Source organism: Geotrypetes seraphini, chromosome 13 (assembly GCF_902459505.1).
Source record: "Geotrypetes seraphini chromosome 13, aGeoSer1.1, whole genome shotgun sequence".
Lineage (NCBI taxonomy): Eukaryota > Metazoa > Chordata > Amphibia > Gymnophiona > Dermophiidae > Geotrypetes > Geotrypetes seraphini.
In genome coordinates, this window is record NC_047096.1 from 29169642 (window position 1) to 29191728 (window position 22087).

The following is a 22087-nucleotide window of genomic DNA, read 5'->3' on the forward strand; positions in this document are numbered from 1 at the left end:
ATCCAATGGAATTTATCCCATTTCTGGACACAGTCAAGGAGTTGACATATTGGGGGTGCTCAAGTATCCACAGAGTGGGCTCTTATGCCCCCTGGCAACTGGTAAATTGTAAAGATTTTGAAAGCAGTATTAGATGAATGCCACCTGATATATGGGTTTAATTAATTGTTTACTGATTTCTTAATTTGTATTTTTCTTTAAAGAATCCCCTCCATGGGTAAATTGGATCTCCTTCGATAATGGTGGTCTAAGAAAGAGAATATTTGTAATCTTTCAATTATAATTTCCTATATACAATGTATTGTTTCTGTTTTTTTCTAACAAGTGTATTACTTGTATAATAATTACAAATCTGATAAAAAATAAAAAAATAAAAAAAGACATGAACATGATATATGAAAGAGTAGGTATTATAAAGAACTAGCCCCCCCCCCCTTTTTATAAAAGCGCAGAAGAGGTTTTTAGTGCCAGACGGCGTCCTGAATGCTCTGCACTGCTCCAGCGGCCATAGAGTTCCTATGAGCGTCGGAGCAGCACAGAGCATTCAGCGCATCGGCTGGCATTAAAAACCTCTTCCACACTTTTGTAAAAGGGGTGGGGGTAACTGAGGCCAGATTCCTTAAGTTCCAACATCATGGTAAAAAAAAATACCATGGTGGGAGTGATTTTTGTTTTACTGGAGATTCTCTGCACAACAGTATGCAAATTATATGCATGTTATTTGTGCTGCGAATCGCAGGTAAAAGGGAGGAGGAACTGCGCCTGCCACTTGCTCAGAAGAGCAATCACTAGGCACAGCTCCTCCCTCTTGTCAAAAATGAAAAAAAAAAAAAAATCCATGCCCACAGTTGCTGCTCTCCCTGCTGGCTCAGCTAAGCAGGGCTCCCCCTGCCACAATCGGCTTGGCTCAGCTGGCAGGGAGAACCCCTTCTAACCACCAGGCCAAGCACCCCCCCCCCCCAAGCCTCTTACCCCCTACCTCTAATTTAAATTGGCAGGAGGGATGTTCATTCCCTCCTGCCAGCAAGCTCATCACCCCTCATGCCACCACCCTCACCCCCCCTAAACTGAAGATCGGCAGAATGGATGCCCACTCCCTCATGTCAAAAGGGTCTCCTACTCTGGTGGTCTACTGCAGCCCCTGACACTGCCCCCACTCCACCCCCATACCTTGTTAAGTAGGTCAGCAGGAGGGATGCCTCTTTAAAATGGTGTGCCTTCCCCATCCCAGTGCATCCTGGGATGTACTGGGAGGGTCCTAAGGCCCTGATTGGCCCAGGCACCTAAGGTCCCTCCCAAGGCCACTAGGGGAAGGAGTCTTAGGCACCTGACTGCTTTAGCTTTGTGTTATTTCCCGTTGTTTACAGGAATTTTCATCATATTTGGCTATTCTTAACCATTTTGTCATTATGGGAGCAACCTTGTTAAGTGTGAATGGGGCTTTCCCTCTGACCTGTTATGCCTCTTCGACATAACTTCCTGTTTCTGCAAGGGTGGGACAGGTAAGAGGGAAAACCATGGTGCTAGATGCAGTGTATGAATATTGCTGCCGCTGCCAGGATTGAAGAAGAGACTTGATTTTAAGGTACACCCGGGAGAGGGGGTAGAGAAAGGGAATTCAGGGAGCAGTGCAACCACAGGCAGGCACAATAGCGTATCCATAGGTGGGCCTGGGTAAGCCCAGATCCATCCACGTTGGTTTCAGGCCCACAAAGTAGCAGCACACTTATGAGGTAGCTGGTGGGGATCCCCAAGCCCTCCAGCGTACCCTGAAAAATTCCCCTTCTGCCAATATAACTCAATTCATAAAAATATTAAAAATGACAGACTGGGGAAGGGCAGATAATAATAATAATAAGAGCTTATATACCGCAATACCGTGAAGTTCTATGCGGTTTACAAAGATTAAGCAAAGGTACAAATTGATTGACTTTAAGAGGGGAGGAAGAAAGAGGGTTAATATGACAGGAAATCCATTTTTAAGGAGGGAGTGATCAATAGAACAAGTTAATCGCTATAGAGGGGAGAGAGAAGAGAGGATCAGTTGTCTAGATACTTAGGAACAGGTGTGTTTTTAGACGTTTCCTAAATTCCTCATAAGTAGTGGGCGAAAGCAATTGTTCTAGGTCTTTACCCCATGGTGCTGCTTGGTGTGAGAGAAGATGTTCATGGTGTTTTTTCAGTTTACAACCTCTCACTAGGGGGGAAACAAAGTTGGAATGTGAGCTTCTTTTCTTGACACTTTTCATTTCATATCATTGAAACCAAAAGTGCCAAGAAAAGTGTGGAATAACTTCTAAGTTTCATGGTTCCACATCATTCTCTTCTTGGTTTGGCTGAGATCTTCTCAGTGGCCCCTCGTATTGTGATGTCATAATGCCTCATTCCACCAATGCCTAAGAACCAACCTCATTGGTGATGTCACAATGGTTTGGTTTCCCTATACTTGTGCTTGTTTGCTAAATGCATTTGCTTCATTGAAATGAAAAGTGTGGAAGAGTTTGTAAGCTTCATGGCTCCATATAATTCTCTTCTTGGTTGGGCTGAGAATTTTTCAGCGGCCTCTCGTAGTTGTTTAGATACAATAGATTCAAAAGTTTAGTCAAAAATGCAATGTGGTTATCCACATTGCAGCATCAGATGGCATGGTTTTAAAATCTGAGGAAAGGCAAGATGATAGGCTTAATCTAGCCAGCACTGAAGTTACTTTTTAAAAAGTCAACCAGATTCTATCAGCTGGTATAGAATAACCACCCCCCCTGATGGGGCAGAGCAACCAAAAATGAAGAACTGGGATAAGCATGTATAGTGCTGCGAAGATTATCTATCTTATTAGAAAAATAGTTTGCCCTTGTCTTGGCATCTGAACTCTCCAGATTCACAGAAAACTGAGAAGATGAAGAGAATTCTCCAATTACAACAACTAATTTTGCATTATATAGTTTTCTAGACTTAAAAGTTTAATTATATATACAGTATGTACATCATATTCTTCCGTTTTATTTTACTTCTTATTGAGAGGATGAATAAACACTTCCATGTTTAGAAATATCATTCTTTTTCTTCCTCAGGACATCTAACTGGTGGCCAGCACATGCAGTCAAGATGACATTTAGATTTTATTTTCTCATCGGAATGAATGTCATCATCCTGCTAAGTTATGTATACTATAGAGGGAAGATACAGGTATAAATATTCTGCCCTTTTTAATATATGTGAATAAAGTGCTTAGGGATCGTGCAAGGTGCAATACTTGTACAATCATCTATCCGAAGATGTGAAAACTGTCCATAAACAATATGGAATAACTTCAGACTTGGGCTGAAAGTCAACCATAGTGCAACAACGACTGAGAGTTATCTTAATAAGGGTGGGGAACATTTGCAAGAAGGTCAAATTGGTAGGTGCAGCACAGTTTATTAGCTCTATAAAGCATATTTATTGTGTACAAAAGCAAAAACTGATGTATTTCGTGCATCACTGTGATATGTAACATCGTTAAAATCGTCCTTAGTACCTGAAGATTGGAGGGTGGCTAATGTAATGCTGATTTTTTAAAAAGGGTTCTAGGGGTGATCTGGGAAATTACAGAGAAGTAAGCCTGACCTCAATTCCAGGCAAGATAGTAGAAACTATTATAAAGAATGAAACTAAAGAACACGTAGGCAAACATGGTTTAATGGGTCACAGTCAGCATAGGTTCAGCCAAGGGAAGTCTTGCCTCACCAATTTGATTCATTTCTTTGAAGGTGTGAATAAACATGTGGCTAAAGATGAGCCAAAGTTTCTCATGAGAGACTCCTGAGAAAATTAGTGCCATGGAATAGGAGGCAATGGGCTCCTTTTACTAAGGTGCGCTAGCGTTACTGGCGCATGCACAAAATTGCCGGACGCTAAACTGCGCGGTACATGTCTAGAATAATGCCAGCTCAATGCTGGCATTAAGGTCTAGCGCTCTCGACAATTTAGCGCGCGCTATTCCACATGTTAAGGCCCTAACGCACCTTTGTAAAAGGAGCCCAATGTTCTGTTGTGGTTTAGGAATTGGCTATTGGACAGAAAACAGGATTAAATGGCAAGTTTTCTCAATGAATGAGGATGAGGAGTGACATAAGGATTTTTACTGAGATTGGCGCTATTTAACATTTTTATAAATGATCTGGATGCTGAAACAAGTGAGGTAGTGAAATTTGCAGATGACTGGAAACTATTCAAAGTTGTTAAAACATATGGGGACTGTGAAAAATTGCTGGAAAATCTTAGGAAATTGGAAGACTGGGCATCCAAATGGCAGATGAAATTGAATGTGGATAAGTGCAAAGTGATGCACATTGGGAAGAATAATCCAAATCATAGTTACTGCATGCTAGGGGCTACCTTAGGAGACAGCACCCAAGAAAAAGATCTAGGTGTCATTGTAGACAATACTCTGAAACCTTTCACCCAATGTGTGGCGGCAGCCAAAAAAACCAAACAGGATGCTAGGAATTATTAGATAAAGGATGGTAAATAGGACCAAGAAGATTATAATGCTTCTGTATCACTCCATGGTGCAACTTCACCTTAAGTATTGTGTGCAATTCTGGTTGCTGTATCTCAAAAAAGATATAGCAGAGTTAGTAAAGGTTCAAAAAGATTCTGTTTTGTAGACACTAGACTATATGGAGGAGTATTGTATTTTGGGACTTTGTAGAATTTTTTTTTTCCAATGGAAATTGTTAGCATTGGGATTTTGTGGTTATTTTAGAATCATCATCATTTATAAATAGTTCATTTAAATGTCTGGAATTTCCCAGATGTTTAAATTCCTTGTTGAAACAGAAACCAGTCATACGTGGGGAAGGAAAATATGGGTAAGTGAAAGGGAAGGGAGGGTATGGAGATGGAATGGTCTGAGCAGGCCTACAGTACAGATATACGTTCCCTATTTCACAGAGGGAATCAGCATCTGTATTGGGAAGCCAAGATGTTAGAATCTATACCTGCTCCAAAGCATATCTAATTGCCTGGTATAGGAGCAGGTATAAATCCCTATGTATGGTCCCTCGACCATCTCCCCTTCTGTGGCACTATGCCACCACTGTACCATCAGCTCTCCCTGTAGCAAACTCCAGTCTCACCATTTGATAGCCTCCCCATTGATCCCACTCAATAGCAAGTACTCCTCAACTGTAACACCCCTCCCCCGATACCAAACTCATTCCCCTACTGACTCATATACCCAATGACTTCTAATGTTAACCCTACCAAAGGAATTTCCCCTCAGTGCAGGCCCCTCTCCCCTCCCCCATGTCTGAACATGTGCTGACCACAAGTTCCAGCCCCATATATCTTATCTATATACTGAAGTCCAATATCTGGCATTACTTATAGAGGTCTTAGCTGGAGGAGCATGGCAGTAGAAATGAGAAGGCATTGCTTTTGCTCCAGTAGACTCCAGGCAATCTTGGTAAGGCCAGGGATTGGCCTGTGAGGGGGGGGGGGCTTAAGTCTGGGAAGGTTGGATAGTGCTGTGAGGAGGGTTGCAGTCATGGTGGGGGGGGGATGCTATGAGGGGGAGCTGCTACCGATCTGAGCCATTTGGTAAGGGAGCAATGAGTTTAGAAAGCTGCTCTCACATCTGTGTGGAGGAATGAATTATGGATCTTTTTCCACGTTTGCACTTGCAGCTTTCTAAAATTGCTGGTCCTTCTGGATGGAGGGGGTGTTGTTTCATTTTTTTTTTGGGGGGGGGTTATTTGTACTTGGGTATTTATGTAGAAGCAACAGGTAAATGGGAATAAATAAATAATATATTCTTACCTAATAATTATAATCGTCCTATTAATACCATTTTTGTTTTACTTTTGAGTATTCCAAACTTAGGTACCTGGAAGAGAACTGTAGAAAGCAATTAAGGCATGAAGAGGTGGTTAAATCCATGCCAAGTGCACTTCAACAGAATGTGAGTGCAATCTTTAACAAAATAGACAAGATGGTCCCCAGTGTCACATTCACCCATGTAAACAACACAACGAGTGCCAAAAACAGCAGAGCCACCCTACTGAACCCCCAAAAAAAGTACTGCATTGGGGATAATCTAACTGTCCAACTTGATATGTATGATTACTCAGGCAACCCAAAAACGTATGGAGGAGACTTCTTTAGGTCAAGAATCTACTCACCAGAGCTCAAAGCAGCAGCTTCTGGAAGGATTGAAGACCTGAACAATGGAACCTATCTTGTGCATTTCACTTTATTTTGGGAGGGAAGAGTTAAATTTTCTTTAATGGTATACCATCCGAGTGAAGGAATTTCAGCCCTATGGAGAGCAAGACATGCAAGCGACGGAGTTATAAGTTTCCAAGGCAAGTTTAAATATGGATCGCAAGAAGCCATCACTAAATGTGGTTTTCGATTAGATGAGCCTGATGATAAACTGTGCAAATATCTGGACCACAGGGATGAAGAATCCATACACTGTGTAAAAATTCCAAACCTACCTTGTGAGTCTTTGACCTACATGAAGTGTGTGTTCCATAATCCCACATACCTCACAGCCTTGGAAAAACAGCTCTTTGTTAGGTAAGCATTTTTTGAATAGTAAATTGAAATTCTATGCCCACTTTTCAGTCTAGGCCAATGGTCTCATAGAAACATGATGGCAGATAAAGGCCAAATGGCTCATCTAGTCTGCCCATCCACAGTAACCATTATCTCTTTCTCTCTCCGAGAGATCCCACTTGCCTATCCCAGGCCCTTTTGAATTCAGACACAGTCTCTGTCACTCTCCACACCACCTCTTCTGGGAGACTGTTCCATGCATCTACCACCCTTTCTGCAAAAAAGTATTTCCTTAGATTACTCCGGAGCCTATCACCTCTCAACCTAACTCTTGGGATAGACCCAACCGGCCATTTATACAGGATATCCATCATGCATGAATATTCATTGTAGATATCCTGAAAACCTGACTAACGGTAAGTGGAGGACTGCTGCTGTAAACAAGGCCCCAATGTTTTATGCAGTCATTTAATTCCAGAGTTATAAATTCAAATAGCCACCACTAAGTCCGCTGTTACAGCTAGTACTATGAAGTATTCCAAGGAGAGGGGACAAACAAATAAGAGAATTAATTTATTATGGGTTATACAACAGTAGTTCCTTGGAGCTTTCTTGCCCACCAGTTTTATGCTGCAGTTAACCATGTCATGAACACTTTCATTTCTAAAACTCCAAACTTCTTAATGTTATAACACATTTTCTTCATGCAAAGCATGTGTTATTCATGGAAATACTTCTTTTAAAATCTCAAATCTGAATGCACATGTACAAGTATACCTGTCAGTAAGATAATGCTTGCTTACTTACTCACGTACCATGGAGAAAATATTTGTTACTCAGCATGTAATTAAATTCTAGATTTCGATCCAGAGAATGTGATATAAGCAATTAGCTCAGCAGGGTTTAAAAAGGGTTTTGACAAGCTCTTCCAAGAAAATTTCATTGTCAATTATTAAGATGGACTGAGGAAAATCTACTGCTTATCCCAAATATAGGTGTCTATATGTTCGATTTTCAAAGGATTTATGCTTCTTCTCTTTTACTAGCTGTAGTAAGTATTAACAGGTGCTTACTGCAGTTTAAAAAGGGTTTCTTTGGGATGCGCTAAGGCAACCCATGGTAAATTTGGCAATTTGCACATGCATACTGCATGCTAAAAAATAATTTTCTGAGAAGGGGGCATGTTTGGGGATAGAGAGTGGGTGGGATGGCGCAAATAAGTTAGCACAAGGGATTTTGCTGTGCACTAAGGGCCAGATTCTCACAAAAGTTGCCAAAAGTTAGGTACCAGCAGGTATCTAGATCTTGCGCCATTAAAAAACAATTAAAATCACTTCTTGGCCTTTTGGCTAAGCTCAAGTGTTTCATCATGGCAGATAAGGAACACATAAGAAAAGCTGCTGTTGGGTCAGACCAGTGGTCCATTGCGCACAGCAGTCCGCTCACGCGGTGGCCCCCAGGTCAAAGACCAGTGCCCTAACCGAGACCAGCCCTACTTGCGTTCGTTCTGATTCAGCAGGAACTTGTCCAACCTTGTCTTGAATTCCTGGAGAGTGTTTTCCCTTACAACAGACAGAGCATTCCAGTTCTCTATCACTCTCTGGGTGAAGAAGAACTTCCTTACGTTTGTACGGAATCTATCCCCTGTTAACTTTAGAGAGTGCCCTCTCGTTCTCTCCACCTTGGAGAGGGTGAACAACCTGTCTCTATCTACTAAGTCTATTCCCTTCATTATCTTGAACATTGCGATCATGTCCCCTCTCAGTCTCCTCTTTTCAGGGGAGAAGAGGCCCAGCTTCTCTAATATCTCATTGTATGGCAACTCCTCCAACCCCCTTAACCATTTTAGTCGCTCTTCTCTGGACCCTTTCGAGTAGTACCGTGTCCTTCTTCATGTACGGTGACCAGTGCTAGACACAGTATTCCAGGTGAGGGCGCACCATGGCCCGGTACAGTGGCACGATAACCTTCTCCAATCTGTTCGTGATCCCCTTTTTAATCATTCCTAGCATTCTGTTCACCCTTTTCGCTGCCGCCGCCACACATTACGCAGATGGTTTCATTGACTTGTCGGCCAGTACTCCAAAGTCTCTTTCCTGGGGGGTCTCTCTAAGTACCGCCCCGGACATCTTGTATTCATGTATGGGATTTTTGATACCGACATGCATTACCTTACACTTATCCACATTGAACCTCATTTGCCATGTCGCTGCCCATTTCTCGAGCGTGTTTATGTCCTGTTGCAGGTCTTCACAATCCCCCTGCGTCTTCACTACTCTGAATAACTTCGTATCGTCTGCAAATTTAATCACCTCACTCATCGTACCCATTTCCAGATCGTTTATGAATATGTTGAAGAGCACCTGTTACTTCAAGCGTACGGTGGTGAAACAGCTATGCTGCAGAAATTTGGTGGTGGAAGCTATAACATTTCAAGAGTTTCAATACCGTTGTTTCCAAGTTTAACACAAAATTTGATCATACATCTCTGGCATACTGTCACAGACACGTCTTCCTCATCTGCCAAGACAAAAAATACAAAGTTCTCCTTCTCACTGTAACTTAATAATGAAGACTACGGCAGTACAACTACAGGTTCAGAAACGTGAATGTATGAGCTTCACGAGAGCCAGCACAGCATTGCCACACCTACTTCTTGGAAAGAAAAACAGAAGCACTCATAGGCAGCGGAATGTTTTTTTGTTTGGGGGCCCACAAGCTCTTCCCCCAGACCCTGCCCAATCTCCACCCCAGTCCTCACCCCCATAATAGTACTAATTGTAATACCATTTTCTGCATTCATTTTTCATATATACATACAATATAATCATATTAACAATACATAATGGTTAACCACAAAATTAAACTACACAAAGCATACTGTATGTTTCTCAACATTCATTCCTACAAGAACACCTGGCCTTGGTCACACATGCAGATAACCCCTATGCAAATACAGAACCACTAACTAAAAGTACTAATATATACAAACAAAACCCTAAGATGCAAGACTCTGTATGCAGTACAACCCCCAGAGAAATAGAAACAAATGCATTTCTTCCTGAACAGTGCAAAATATAGACAGTAGATATAATTTCTCATAACTGACACAATTCAATCACTAAATTGAAAATAAAATCATTTCCCCTACCTTTGTTGCCTGGTGATTTTGGTTTTCAAACCATCTTTCCCAGTCTCTGGCTGCACTTCCTTCTGTCTGTGCTCTTAACTGTGTATCCAGGGCCACCTTATCCATTTGCTGTTTTTCTCTCCTTCACTTTCTGCCATACATCCATCTATACTAGCATTAACTTTTAAAATTCAACTTTCTTCCATTTTTCTGCTTTCTTCTCAAAATCTACTTTTTCATGCCTTCCCTTCCCATCTATCCACGTGTACCATCTTTTCCCTCTTTCTTCTCCCCTACTCCCATCTATCCATAAGAAGCATTTCTTCTTATCTCTTCCCTGTCGCACCCATCGCTGTGCACCATCTCCTCCCTCTGTCTCCCCTTCCCCTCCATCCCTATGCACCATCTAATCCCTCTCCCATGTTCAGACATCTGTCCTCATATGGTCTGGCATCTTCTCTCCTTCCCATAGCCTGGAATCTCTCTCCCCTCCTTCCCTTCCATTCTGTGGTCTGACATCTCTCTCTCTCTCTCCTTCCCATTCCAGTGGTCTGACATCTCTCCCTTATTTGGGTCATCTCTCCTCCCTCCCAGTGTAACATTTCTCCATCCCTCCTCTCCATCACTATCATGTCCAACATTTCTCCCTCTTTCTTCCTTTCCCCATATACATCATCTCTCTTTCCCTCTCATGCCACACTCCTATGTCCAACAATTCTCCATTCCTTTTCCCTCCCCCACCAGCAGCATTTCTTTCTCCCCTTCCTACTATTCCACCTGTACAACATCTCACTTTCCTACCTTTCCTAACTCCCCCAGCCCATGCATTTATCCTTCCCAACCCTTTCCCAGTACATGTAGTATCTGTTTTTCCCAACCCCCTGAGCATCTGTCCTCCCTTCCTTCTCAACTCCTTACCCCCTGCACCCAGCCACCCCCTCCATCAGACTCTGCACCCTCCCTCCCTCGTTCGCTCTCTCTGCACCCAGCCCCATTCTCCTACCTCCTCTGGCCTAGTGGTCCAGAAGTGCAGCGGGCAGGAATGAGCTTTCCGGCTCCTGTCCCACCGCTAACCTGGCCGGTCACGGCTGGTTTCTTCTGCCGCTGAGTGCCAATCAGCGGGAGCACGCTTTGATGCTCCTGCTGGGCGATCAGGGGCTTCTTTGACTGGCTCCCGTGAATTCTCCTCCTTACTTCCATTGTGAGACCCATGAGAACTGATTGCAGGCATTGAGGAAGCAGCGTGGGGCCAGGCTGGATGCTGAAAAGATTGCTCATTGGCTGCGACATTGGAGGAAGCAGCCAGAAGCCATAGGTATGGGGGACTCCAGTAGTGTCGCAACTTATTTAATGGGGCGGATTATCTGGGAATTTTAAAACGAGAATAGGCGTTTCCTGCGGCCTATACAAAGGGGCGGCCTATACATGGGGAAATACGGTATGTGGTTATTATGACCCTTAGTTTAGAAGCATATTCATGTGGAAAGAATGATATTAACACATATACCTGAGTTTGCATACATGTATAAATGATGATTTCAGAAAGCAGCTACTTATATGAGAAGATTCATACCATACAGAGAAGTCAAGGGCATGTGGTTGTGGGTTAGTTTGGGGATGCCTTCGGGCAGGAGTAAAATCTAAACCTGTATTCCCCATTTTATTTTATTGAATCTTTTTCTTTTATATATTTCTCTACAATTAGAAATAAAGTTATGTACAAAGTAAACTAAAGTAATAATCAACATTCTTATATCACAAAATAACAGACCCTACAATCCACGCAAGGGAGAGATAGAAAACCTATCCCCTCCCCTCCCCCTCCCCCCTTTAATCAAGCCACTTTCAGTTTTTTATTGCAGGCCGCAGTAGTAAAAGCTTCAATGCTCATAGGAAATCTGTGAGCATTGGAGCTTTTACCGCTGTGGCATGCAATAAAAACCCTAACGCGGTTTGATAAAAGGGGGAGGGGTGTTAATCAATGAAAAAAAAACCCATACAAACATAAAACAAAATTGTCTAATTTTAAGTGGCTTAACATTTACGGCCACTGTTATCAAGCTGCACTAGAGGTTTGTAGCACTGGCTGGCACAGTAAATGCTCCGATGCTCATAAAATTCTTCTAGTTTAGCTTGATAATAGGGGGGGGGGGGTCATTTTTACTCCCAATTCTGCTTAAGATAATTTCTTGTGACTCTTAAGAATCCCAAAAAATGAATTCCTTCCCACAAGACACTTACATTGATATTTTAGAAACAAGTTGCACCCAGAGCCAAAACTCTAGGTTCTAAGGCTTAAAATGCCTTTCGCCTGAGTTGAGTGGCTCGGAATACATCAGAAAACACATTGATTTTCCCACCACAAAATCTCACTTCTTTTTTACCAAAATACATTTTCATTACTAATAACATCACTTTCATGAACAAAAGTGACTAATACCCCCTCCCCCACCCACCCCACCCACCCTTTTACTAAGCTGTGGTAGAGGTTGAGGTTTCTACTGCAGCCCAGAGCACTAAATACTCTGAGGCGTCTCCCATGCTCATAGAATTCAGCTCTGGGCATCCCTCTTGCCAATGTTTCATCCAAAGGTACGGAGGGGGGGGATGTGTGGAGGAGGGGGTGGGGTGGGGGCTGTTGGGAGGGTGGCTGAGGTATGTCAGGGGGTGTCGAAGTTGTGGGGTGTTGAGCTCGGTGGGAGAGGGATCTTTTTGGAGGGGGTTGGGGGGGGATTGGTGGGTGAGATGGAGAGAGAGAGAGGAAATGGGGATCTCCCTACCGGTTCAGCTGATTGCAGCAGAGGAATCCCCAATCAGCTGAATTGGCAGGTCTCCACGAAGCTGTGGGAGTCCTACAGGCTCAGCTTGCTGCAATCAGCTGATGGCAAACTGTACACTATTTGGGAGATCCCCCGGCAAAGATAGATGCCGGAAATGTAGGCCAGGGTTTTCTTAGCCTACATTTCCAGCACCTGTCTTTGCATGAATCATGCCTACGTAAGTGCTTTAGGCCACCTAAATGGCACTTTCAGTGTTGGCCATACCTGCTTTGATGTTCAGTGGCTTAAAGTGTCTACATAAGCGTAATTCCGTTGCCTTTTATTTAGGTGCCAGTAGGTGCTTTATTTTTACTATTTTTTTGCCATTTTAAACGGCGTTTCACAACTTAGGTACCAGTAGGGTGCCTACCACTGCCTAATTTTTGGCACCATTTATAGAATATCACCCTGAGTGCCACTGACTGAATAGCAATATTATTATTATTATTATTATTTATGTTGTCTCTTATAATTAATAAATCTTGCATTTTTTTGCTTTTAATGATCTAAAGGTCTAATATTGCTGTGGAAATCTCCAAAACGTTTGAGTACGTTGATGTTGGAAAGTGTAACAGTGAGTTGTTTGGTAATTTTTACTTTGTTTTTTGTGGCCTTTGGTTCCTGGTAGTGCTGCCCGATTCACGATTCGAATCGGTTCACCGATTCGAATCAGGTGAATCGATTCGAATCGGTTTGTTTTGGTAAAAAACCGGACTCACCAATTCAGCCCCGATTCCAGTTAATTCTGTTTTTTACCACCAGCCGCCAGACTCGTTCCCATCTAATGTAACTTCCGGTTTTGCGAAACCGGAAGTTACATCAGAAGAAATTAAAGGACGTGGGAGCGTCAAGGGGGGAGCGAGCAGACCTCGAAAGCAAAGGGTAACTGGCAGGAGGGCTGAGAATTGGCAGTGGGGGGGGCTGAGAATCGGTATCGGCTGTGGGGGGGGCTGAGAATCGGTGGGAAGGCTGAGGGCTGAGAATTAGCAGGGGAGCTGGTGAGTCTTGGAGGCTGGGGATGGAAGCTGAAATCGGCAGGGGGGCTGGGGATGGAAGCTGAAATCGGCAGGGGGGCTGGGGATGGAAGCTGAAATCGGCAGGGGGGCTGGGGATTGAAGCTGAAATCGGCAGGGGGACTGGTGAGTCTTGGCTAGGGATGGAAGTTGAAATCGGCAGGGGGACTGGGGATGGAAGCTGAAATTGGCAGGGGGGCTGGTGAGTCTTGCGGGCTGGGGATGGAAGCTGAAATCAGCAGGGGGGCTGTTGAGTCTTGGGGGCTAGGGATGGAAGCTGAGAATCGGGCAGGGGGGCTGGGGAAGCTGAGAATCAGGCTGCCCAATTCACGATTCGAATCGATTTACCATGACAAAAAAATCGGTCTCCCGATTCGTTGACTGACCCTCCCCCCTTGCCCCTAAAGCAGGAGCGGCAGCGCTGCCTCTTGCTGGCCTGCCGCTCCTGCTTTAGAGGGCGAGTGGGGAGGGTCAGTCGGGAAGTAGCTTCCCCGCTGGTGTCCGGCTTCCCCGTATCAATTTACCTAATTTCAGCAGCCTGCCCTGCAGAAGATCGCCGGCTCTAGCGATCTTTGCAAGCTGCCATACATTGTCTAAGTTGTCTTCTCTCTGCCACGGTCCTGCCCCTTCTCTGACGTCAGAGGAGAGGCAGAACCGCGGCAGAGAGAAGACAACTCGGACGACGAATGGCAGCTTGTAAAGATCGCTAGAGCCAGCGATCTTCTGCAGGGCAGGTGCTGAAATTAGGTAAATTGAATACGCAGGCCTTCAGGGGGGTACAGACGTTCAGGGGAGGAGGCCCTGGTGTAGAAGTACATGGAAGGAGGGAGGGAAGGGGGGTGTTCAAAAAGATGTGCATATGCCGGACTTCTGGGGGAAGAAATAAGGGGTCTAAAAACAGAGGAGAGGGAGAGAGATGGTGGACAATGGGATTTAGGGATGAGAGTTACAGAAAGGGAGAGATGCTGGATGAAAGGGTAGTTGAGAAAAGAGGATCTGTAGATGGAGATGAAAAAAAGGAAAGATGCCAGACCTCCAGGGGAGAGAAGGGAAACGGAAGGGGAGGACAGAGATGGCAGATGGGATGGTTAGCATGGAGAAAGAAAAAAGAAGGAGGCCCTGGAAAGCAAGCTATCAGAAGACAACCAGAGCCTGGGACCAACAAGATTTGAACAATGACCAGACAACAAAAAGTAGAAAAATTAATTTTATTTTCTGTTTTGTGATTACAATATGTCAGAGCTTATGTTAGACCACAAACGTCAGCTAGGATTTAAGAGAGAGGAAAAGTCTTTTTTGTTTGTTTATTTTGTTTACACCACAGCACCAATGTGGTTAGGAGAAGGCAAAGGGAGTGAATAGGCTATAAAATAAACCCACCAAGATGTTTGAAAAAAACACCCAATTGGGCAGGAAAATCGAATTGAATCGAAAAATCGATTCAGTAGGCTGAATCGAATCGAATCGAATTTTTTTTTCCTAAATCGGGCAGCACTAGTTCCTGGTGCTCTGGGGCAGTCCTTCTGCAAGATTTCCCACTATATATCTGTGCCTTTTGGTGGTTGGTGTCCTGTGGAAATGCTTTTTCCAAGATTTCCACCATATGGTGTCACAAACTTTCTAACTACAGTATTGCAAAACTGCTCTTTACCTAGACTCTAGTCTGCTGTGTATGTAAAGTAGTACATTGACTGGCCTATCTACATGGTGGTTCCTGAGGCACCACTGACACAATTTGATCACTGCTCATCGTCTCCTCCGCCACCCTTGCCTTATCATCATCCCTTCTAAATCCAGAGTTGGGCGTAATATATGAGGATCCTTCAAAAACTCTCCACACTGATATTTTTGCGGAAAATGGTTGGGGCGGGAGAAGTGATAAGAGGGTGTGTCCTAGGATGTCATTTGACTAGTCAGTCAGGCAAGCCAGCTCACCTTGCAGGTAGTGATGTAATTTGCTTTTGAAATAGTTAATAAATAGTGTTTAAAAAAATAAAAGTGTGGATACTTTTTGAAGATCCCTTGTATTATTGGTAATATATTACTTTTTCAAATACCTGTAATATATTATTTTTCACAGTAACTTACCTAGACTAGTAACTGTAACATATTTCTGTTTCTAGGACACCAAAAAGGAGATGCCCTGTTGTATAAACACCCCATAAATGTACAGCCGTAGTCTTTTACAAATATGGTTATGGTTTCCAGAAATTGTGACAGTTTTATATTACTTTTGGAAAGTAACTTACTCAACAGTGGTTACTCACACTTTTTAAAAAAGTAATACAGCAAAACCTTGGTTTGCGAACATAATTTGTTCCAGAAGCATGCTTGTAATCCAAAGCACTCGTATATCAAAGCAAATTTCCCTATAGGGGAGAGAATTCATTTAAGAGACAATCCACCACTGGGGGTTGAGGGAGAGAGGCTACCCAGGGCACTCTGCCCTCCATCCCCCCTTACTATACTGGCCTTCAGGTTTTATTTTTAAAAGACAAAGATTCTCTCACTAGTCATAATGACACTCTTCCTCCAATGCTTTGTGCTGCATTTGCAAGGACTCTCCAATTTCAGTGCTTTTGGGGTAGAAACTCAAAATCAAACCATCTTACTCCCGGATTTCTTCCAAGCAGCTTCCAAATATCCTCTGTGCTTGGAGGAACATTCTTAGTCACAGCTGCTGGTGCAGCATACAAAATTAACAATGTGCCAGACACAGTTTCTAAATATTTTTTTTACAAAGATGACTGATGCATAAGAACATAAGAAGTTGCCTCCACTGGGTCAGATCAGAGGTCCATCGCGCCCAGCGGTCCGCTCCCGCGGCGGCCCATCAGGCCTATGACCTGTGAAGTAGTCCCTGACTATTCCTATAACCTACCTCTACTTCTATCTGTACCCCTCAATCCCCTTATCCTTTAGGAACCTATCAAACCTTCCTTGAACCCCTGTAGCGTGCTCTGGCCTATCACAACCTCCGGAAGCACGTTCCATGTGTCCACCACCCTCTGGGTAAAAAAGAACTTCCTAGCGTTTGTTCTAAACCTGTCCCCTTTCAATTTCTCCGAGTGACCCCTAGTACTTGTGGTTCCCCACAGTCTGAAGAATCTGTCCCTGCCTACTTTCTCTATGCCCTTCAGGATTTTGAAGGTTTCTATCATGTCTCCTCTAAGTCTCCGCTTTTGCAGGGAGAATTGCTCCAGCATTTCCAACCTGTCAGCGTATAAAAAGTTTTCCATACCTTTTATCAGTTTAGTCGCTTTTCTCTGAACTCCCTCAAGTACTGCCATGTCCTTCTTGAGGTACGGCGACCAGTATTGGACACAGTACTCCAGATGTGGGCGCACCATTGCACGATACAGCGGCATGATGACTTCCTTCATCCTGGTCGTGATACCCTTTTTAATGATACCCAACATTCTGTTTGTTTGTTTTTTCTAATCTCTAGACAGGAAAGAGGGCAATAAAGAGAAATGCAGGACCGGAATGGATTCCCCATTCCCCAGTGGCTACTTCTTGAAAAACGAGTGGCATCCTGTTTTCTGCAAAATGTCTTCATACAAAACTAGTGACCAGATTAACAGCTGCTTACAGGGGAAAAAGTTATATCTCATTGGAGACTCAACACTGCGACAGTTCATAATGTACTTTACAGAGGTCGCCAAGAGTATGTTTCTCCTTTTCTTTTATTGCTTGGAAACTGTATTCTCATTTTGTATTTGTGGCTGAGATCCTAGTGCACATCTAGTGGCATCAGCACGGGCACTGGGGGCTTATCCAATGCACTGGCCTGCTGTGTTGCAACCCTGCTCATGGAACAAGCACCCATGCTTGGAAGTTTCAAGTTTATTTAAGGCTTGATATACCGACCATCACATGTATCTGGACAGTTTACAATGTTAAAATTTTTTTTTTAAAAAACCTGTTAAATTTTAAAAATCTAATTAATATGAAATTTAAAAAAAGGTAAAACTAAAACTATGACAAATTAGGACTTATTAGAGACGAAAGGTACTAGGGGTAGGAATGTTTTAATTACAATATATAAAAAAATAAGAAGAAGGATAGGGAATAACAATAGGAAGGTAGGGATGGCACCACTTATTCTCTTTAAAGATGTTATGTGTTGGCTTTCTAAATGTCTTTATTCTATTCCATTTCTCTGTATTGTAGAACAGACTCTACTGTACGTCAAAATGCATGTGAACCTTGAAATATTCCAAGAAGATCTTAGAAAATATACTCTCAAATTGCATAGGGGGGCATTTTCTAAAGGATGTTTGTCTGAGTTCGGACATTTTGGGAAAGATGTCCAAAAATCCAGTAGAGAAAATGTCCATTTTCAAAACCGCAAAACATCTCTTTAAAAAAAAAAAAAAAAAAATGACCTAGCTAGACATTTTGACCCCTATTGCGTCTATCTTTTTTTGATCATTGTTAAAAGTTCGATTAATTATCACTGCAAAACGCCCAAGTGCTAAGCCCACCCAAAATATATCTTTAATATGCCCCCTTGGAATTTAGACAAACAGGGGACAACCAGCCTTGAAAGAGTCTAAAGTATGGGTTTTGAAAATAGTGATTTGGACATTTTAGCAAGAAAATCATCCAAATTCCACTTTATGCTGTTTTTGGGGACGTTTTTCTCTTTTGAAAATGAGCCCCATAGTGCATATGTGTAAGGAAGGTGTCCACATGTACGGGTCATTGGCAAGGCTGACATTTGAAAGGCAACTTTCAGAATAGTGTAAGTTTCTTGCCTGCCTACTACTCTTAGGCACCCCCATTTACAAAGGGGTGCTGAAAAGTTTTCAGCCCAACCAAGAAGAGAATGACATGGATATGGTTCAATCAATGATCTCAAACAGTGTCAAGACAGAGAATTTCATTTCTGCAAATTGAAATTTAACGAAATGAGATAACACTCCATTCAGCTACAGTGGCAAAATAATGCTCAGAATTGGTTGGTTAGTTGGGCTGAGAACTATCCAGCACTCCCCTCGTACACCAGCTCTATGGCAAGTGTAAGTGTGTGGGTGGGGGGAGGGTTGCCAAAATGTAGACAGGCTACTATTGGGTTTACGGTAGTACTGTATTCTGTAAGGAAACATGGATGCTCAAGTGTCCATATAGTTTATTAAAATTTGTTTTACCACCGTAGAATAAGTTGCAGATTTAAGCAGTTTACAATTTACAATAGAAACATAGAAACATAGAAAGATGACGGCAGATAAGGGCCATAGCCCATCAAGTCTGCCCACACTATTTACCCACCCTCTTAAATCTACTGACCCCCTAAAGAATAATTGTAATTATACTGTCACTCTACTGACCCGCTCATTCAGTCCTAGTGACCCTAACCTTTGGCATGACCTCGTAGGGATCCCACATAGGTATCCCATTTGTTCTTGAAGTCTGAGATGCTGCGTGCCTCGACCACCTGCACTGGAAGCTCGTTCCAATGCTCAATCACTCTCTCCGTGAAGAAGTATTTCCTGGTGTCTCCACGAAACTTCCCTCCCCTGAGCTTGAGCGGATGTCCTCTTGTGGTCGAGGGTCCCCTGAGAAGAAAGATATCATCTTCCACCTCTACCCGTCCCGTGATGTACTTAAATGTCTCAATCATGTCTCCCCTCTCCCTACGCTCCTCGAGAGTGTAGAGCTGCAATTTGCTCAGTCTTTCTTCGTACGGGAGACCCTTTAGCCCCGAGACCATCCTGGTGGCCATCCGCTGAACCGATACAAGGGACATAAATACACATGTGGAAAGACTAGGAGAATTTCATGGTTACACTCAATATCTTGTAATGAACATTAAAAATAGAAAGCATGAAAGGGAACTACAGTGTCTCAATAGAAAAGAGTGAGTCATTCAACCAAGAACCAATCAATCTAAAAAAATAATAAACAGTAGGGGTAGAGAAGAAGGGATGTAAGGTTTCCCATGATAGAAGCAGTCGCCCTATGAAAGGTTGAATGCTTGGATAAACAGCAGATCTTCATTGCCGTTTTAAAGTTTTTCAGTGATGGCTCAGCATGAATGGGTAGCAGAAAAGAATTCCAAATGAATAGCGTTCCAAAGAAGAGAGTGCTTGTCTGGTGAATTCTAGTTGAACAAATTGGCTCGTTAAGTAATTAAACTGTGCATACAATTTTGAGCACTATATATATAAAATTAGGGGGTATATGGGTCAATATTCAAACACCACAGTTGGCATTTAACCAGTATCTGAACTTCATTCTGAATATTCTATGCCAGACATTGCCTGGACATCAGCACTGAATATCCAGGTATAAAAAGCTGAGCTGTAATTATCTAGATCAGGGGTGTCAAATGTCGGTCCTCGAGGGCCGCAATCCAGTCGGGTTTTCAGGATTTCCCCAATGAATATGCATGAGATCTATTTGCATGCACTGCTTTCATTGTATGCTAATAGATCTCATGCATATTCATTGGGAAAATCCTGAAAACCCGACTGGATTGCGGCCCTCGAGGACCGACATTTGACATCCCTGATCTAGATGATGGAGGTATTCAGCTCTGTTACCCAGTAAGCTGTTATGATGTCCTAAATTGTCTGGAAGGATGTCCTATTACTGGCAGTAAATACCACCGTTCTCTGGATAACTCTCAGCTCTACCGTGGTCTGCCCCAGAACTATCCAGATAGTGCCAGAGTGGTGTGCAGAGATTTTCAGTAACAAAAAAAGAAAAACTACGAACAAAATCAGCAAAAATATGTTTACCTGGACCCAGATTCTGGAACCGGCTCCAATTTTTTTAGGCGTCAGTGGGTTCCCAATCTCAGTTAAAAACGCCATTCAAACGATGCTTTCAACTGAGTTTCAAAGCGCCTAAAAAATCGGCACCGGTACCATGCCTACAGAGGCACTTTAGGCTGCCAAATGCCACTGTAGGTGTGGCCAATGCTGGGAGTGGCATTAGGCACCGTAAAGTGTCGGTGTAGACGCGATTCATGCAAAGATAGGCACTGGAAATGTAGGCCTGGAAGACCCTGGCCTACATTTCTGGCGCCTATCTTTCCCATAAGCGTGATTTTGTAAACGGCACCAATATCGGCGCCATTTATAGAATTGGTGATTAGATCTCTTTACTGAGATTACAGCATTGTGCCAGTATAGCTATTCCATTGGTATATGTTCCATTTAATAGATTGTACGCAGTAGCACATTTCAAAGAGATTGTGAACCCCTGACGCAGGCAGTTTGCTGAAACACAGACCATTTCAGGTTTGTTTGAAGTTTGCTGCATACATGTGTTGTTCAATAAAGTCTTGCCGGCTTGGATACCTTGCTCATCTCTGCTTGAGATTTTCAGTAATACTGCCACAATAATGCCACTAAAAACCTAGGTATCACCCTGGTTAGTAGCACATTCTGGTAGGAATGCCTGCTAGCCATAAAAGTACCACTGAATATTGGTCAGTTTTTGGTCTGTGACCAGAGAGTGTTTCAAAAGCATAAATATTAGAGTACGCTATTTGATTTTTGCATATGGCAGTAATAATCCATGTTCTTTTCCCATAGACATGCAATATTTTAATCATCCGTTTGGTGGATTTGCATATTGGGAGAAGACTCTGCTGGCTATCAACATGGAGAAGAACATTTATGTACACTACAAGAGGCATGGATTTCCACTAGAGAGTGACTCGTTCTATTATTTCATGGAAGACACATACACAAGTCGGCAGATCGATCAGCATGCGGGAGGCAAAGATACTATCATCGCTATCACCATGGGCCAGCACTTTAGACAATTTCCCCTTCCTCTTTACATTAGAAGGATGGTCAATATTCGCCGAGCTATAGAACGCCTCTTCCTTAGGAGCCCAGACACAAAAGTCATCATTAAGACAGAAAATGCAAGGGACATAAATACACATGTGGAAAGACTAGGAGAATTTCATGGTTACACTCAATATCTTGTAATGAAGGAGGTGTTTCATGGACTTAATGTTGGCTTTATAGATGTATGGGACATGAGTAATGGTTTTGCTACTGAAAATGTCCATCCACAGCTGCATCTTCTTCAGAACATAATGAGCTTAGCTTTCACCTATGCGTGTTAACAAATGTGAATACCAATTGTAGCAATGCACTGGGGATATGTTGCCACAGCAAAACAACACAAAAACTTATTGCTAGTGGCGTACCTAGCATATGTGACACCCGGGGCCCATTATTTTTTGGCACCCCCCCCCCCATCTGTATGAAAAACATGATTTTTAGTAACAAGCCACACGTCACATGAGTACCTAGGAAAAGGCAGCATCTTACATATGCAGTGAGAAGTACATCAATACACCCATTGTAAAACTAAACAAGCCAGACTAGTACAGATCAATCCTACACCGTCAATCCTAACAGAAAACTATGTCTTTCGAACACACAGAACACAGAAAATACCTTTGCCTAGTATGGAATATGTCATCACAAGCTAACCCATCCCCCTTTTACAAAACTGTAGTGTGGATTTTAGCCACGGTGGTAACAGCTCTGACGCTCATAGAATTCTGAGCATCAGAGCTGCTACCACCACGGCTGGTGCTAAAAAACACT

General features: G+C 43.0%; 1 protein-coding gene across 1 annotated transcript; it reads left to right on the top strand.

Annotated features, from left to right (window-relative positions):
• Positions 1 to 3061: 3061 nt before the first annotated feature.
• LOC117347816 (NXPE family member 2-like) lies at positions 3062 to 21696 on the top strand. The gene is made up of 5 exons (XM_033919222.1): positions 3062 to 3186; positions 5852 to 6564; positions 13005 to 13066; positions 16954 to 17172; positions 21053 to 21696. The coding sequence occupies exons 1-5, from the start codon at positions 3106 to 3108 to the stop codon at positions 21595 to 21597; spliced, it is 1620 nt and encodes a 539-aa protein (XP_033775113.1). The 5' UTR covers positions 3062 to 3105; the 3' UTR covers positions 21598 to 21696.
• The last annotated feature ends 391 nt before the right edge of the window (positions 21697 to 22087 follow it).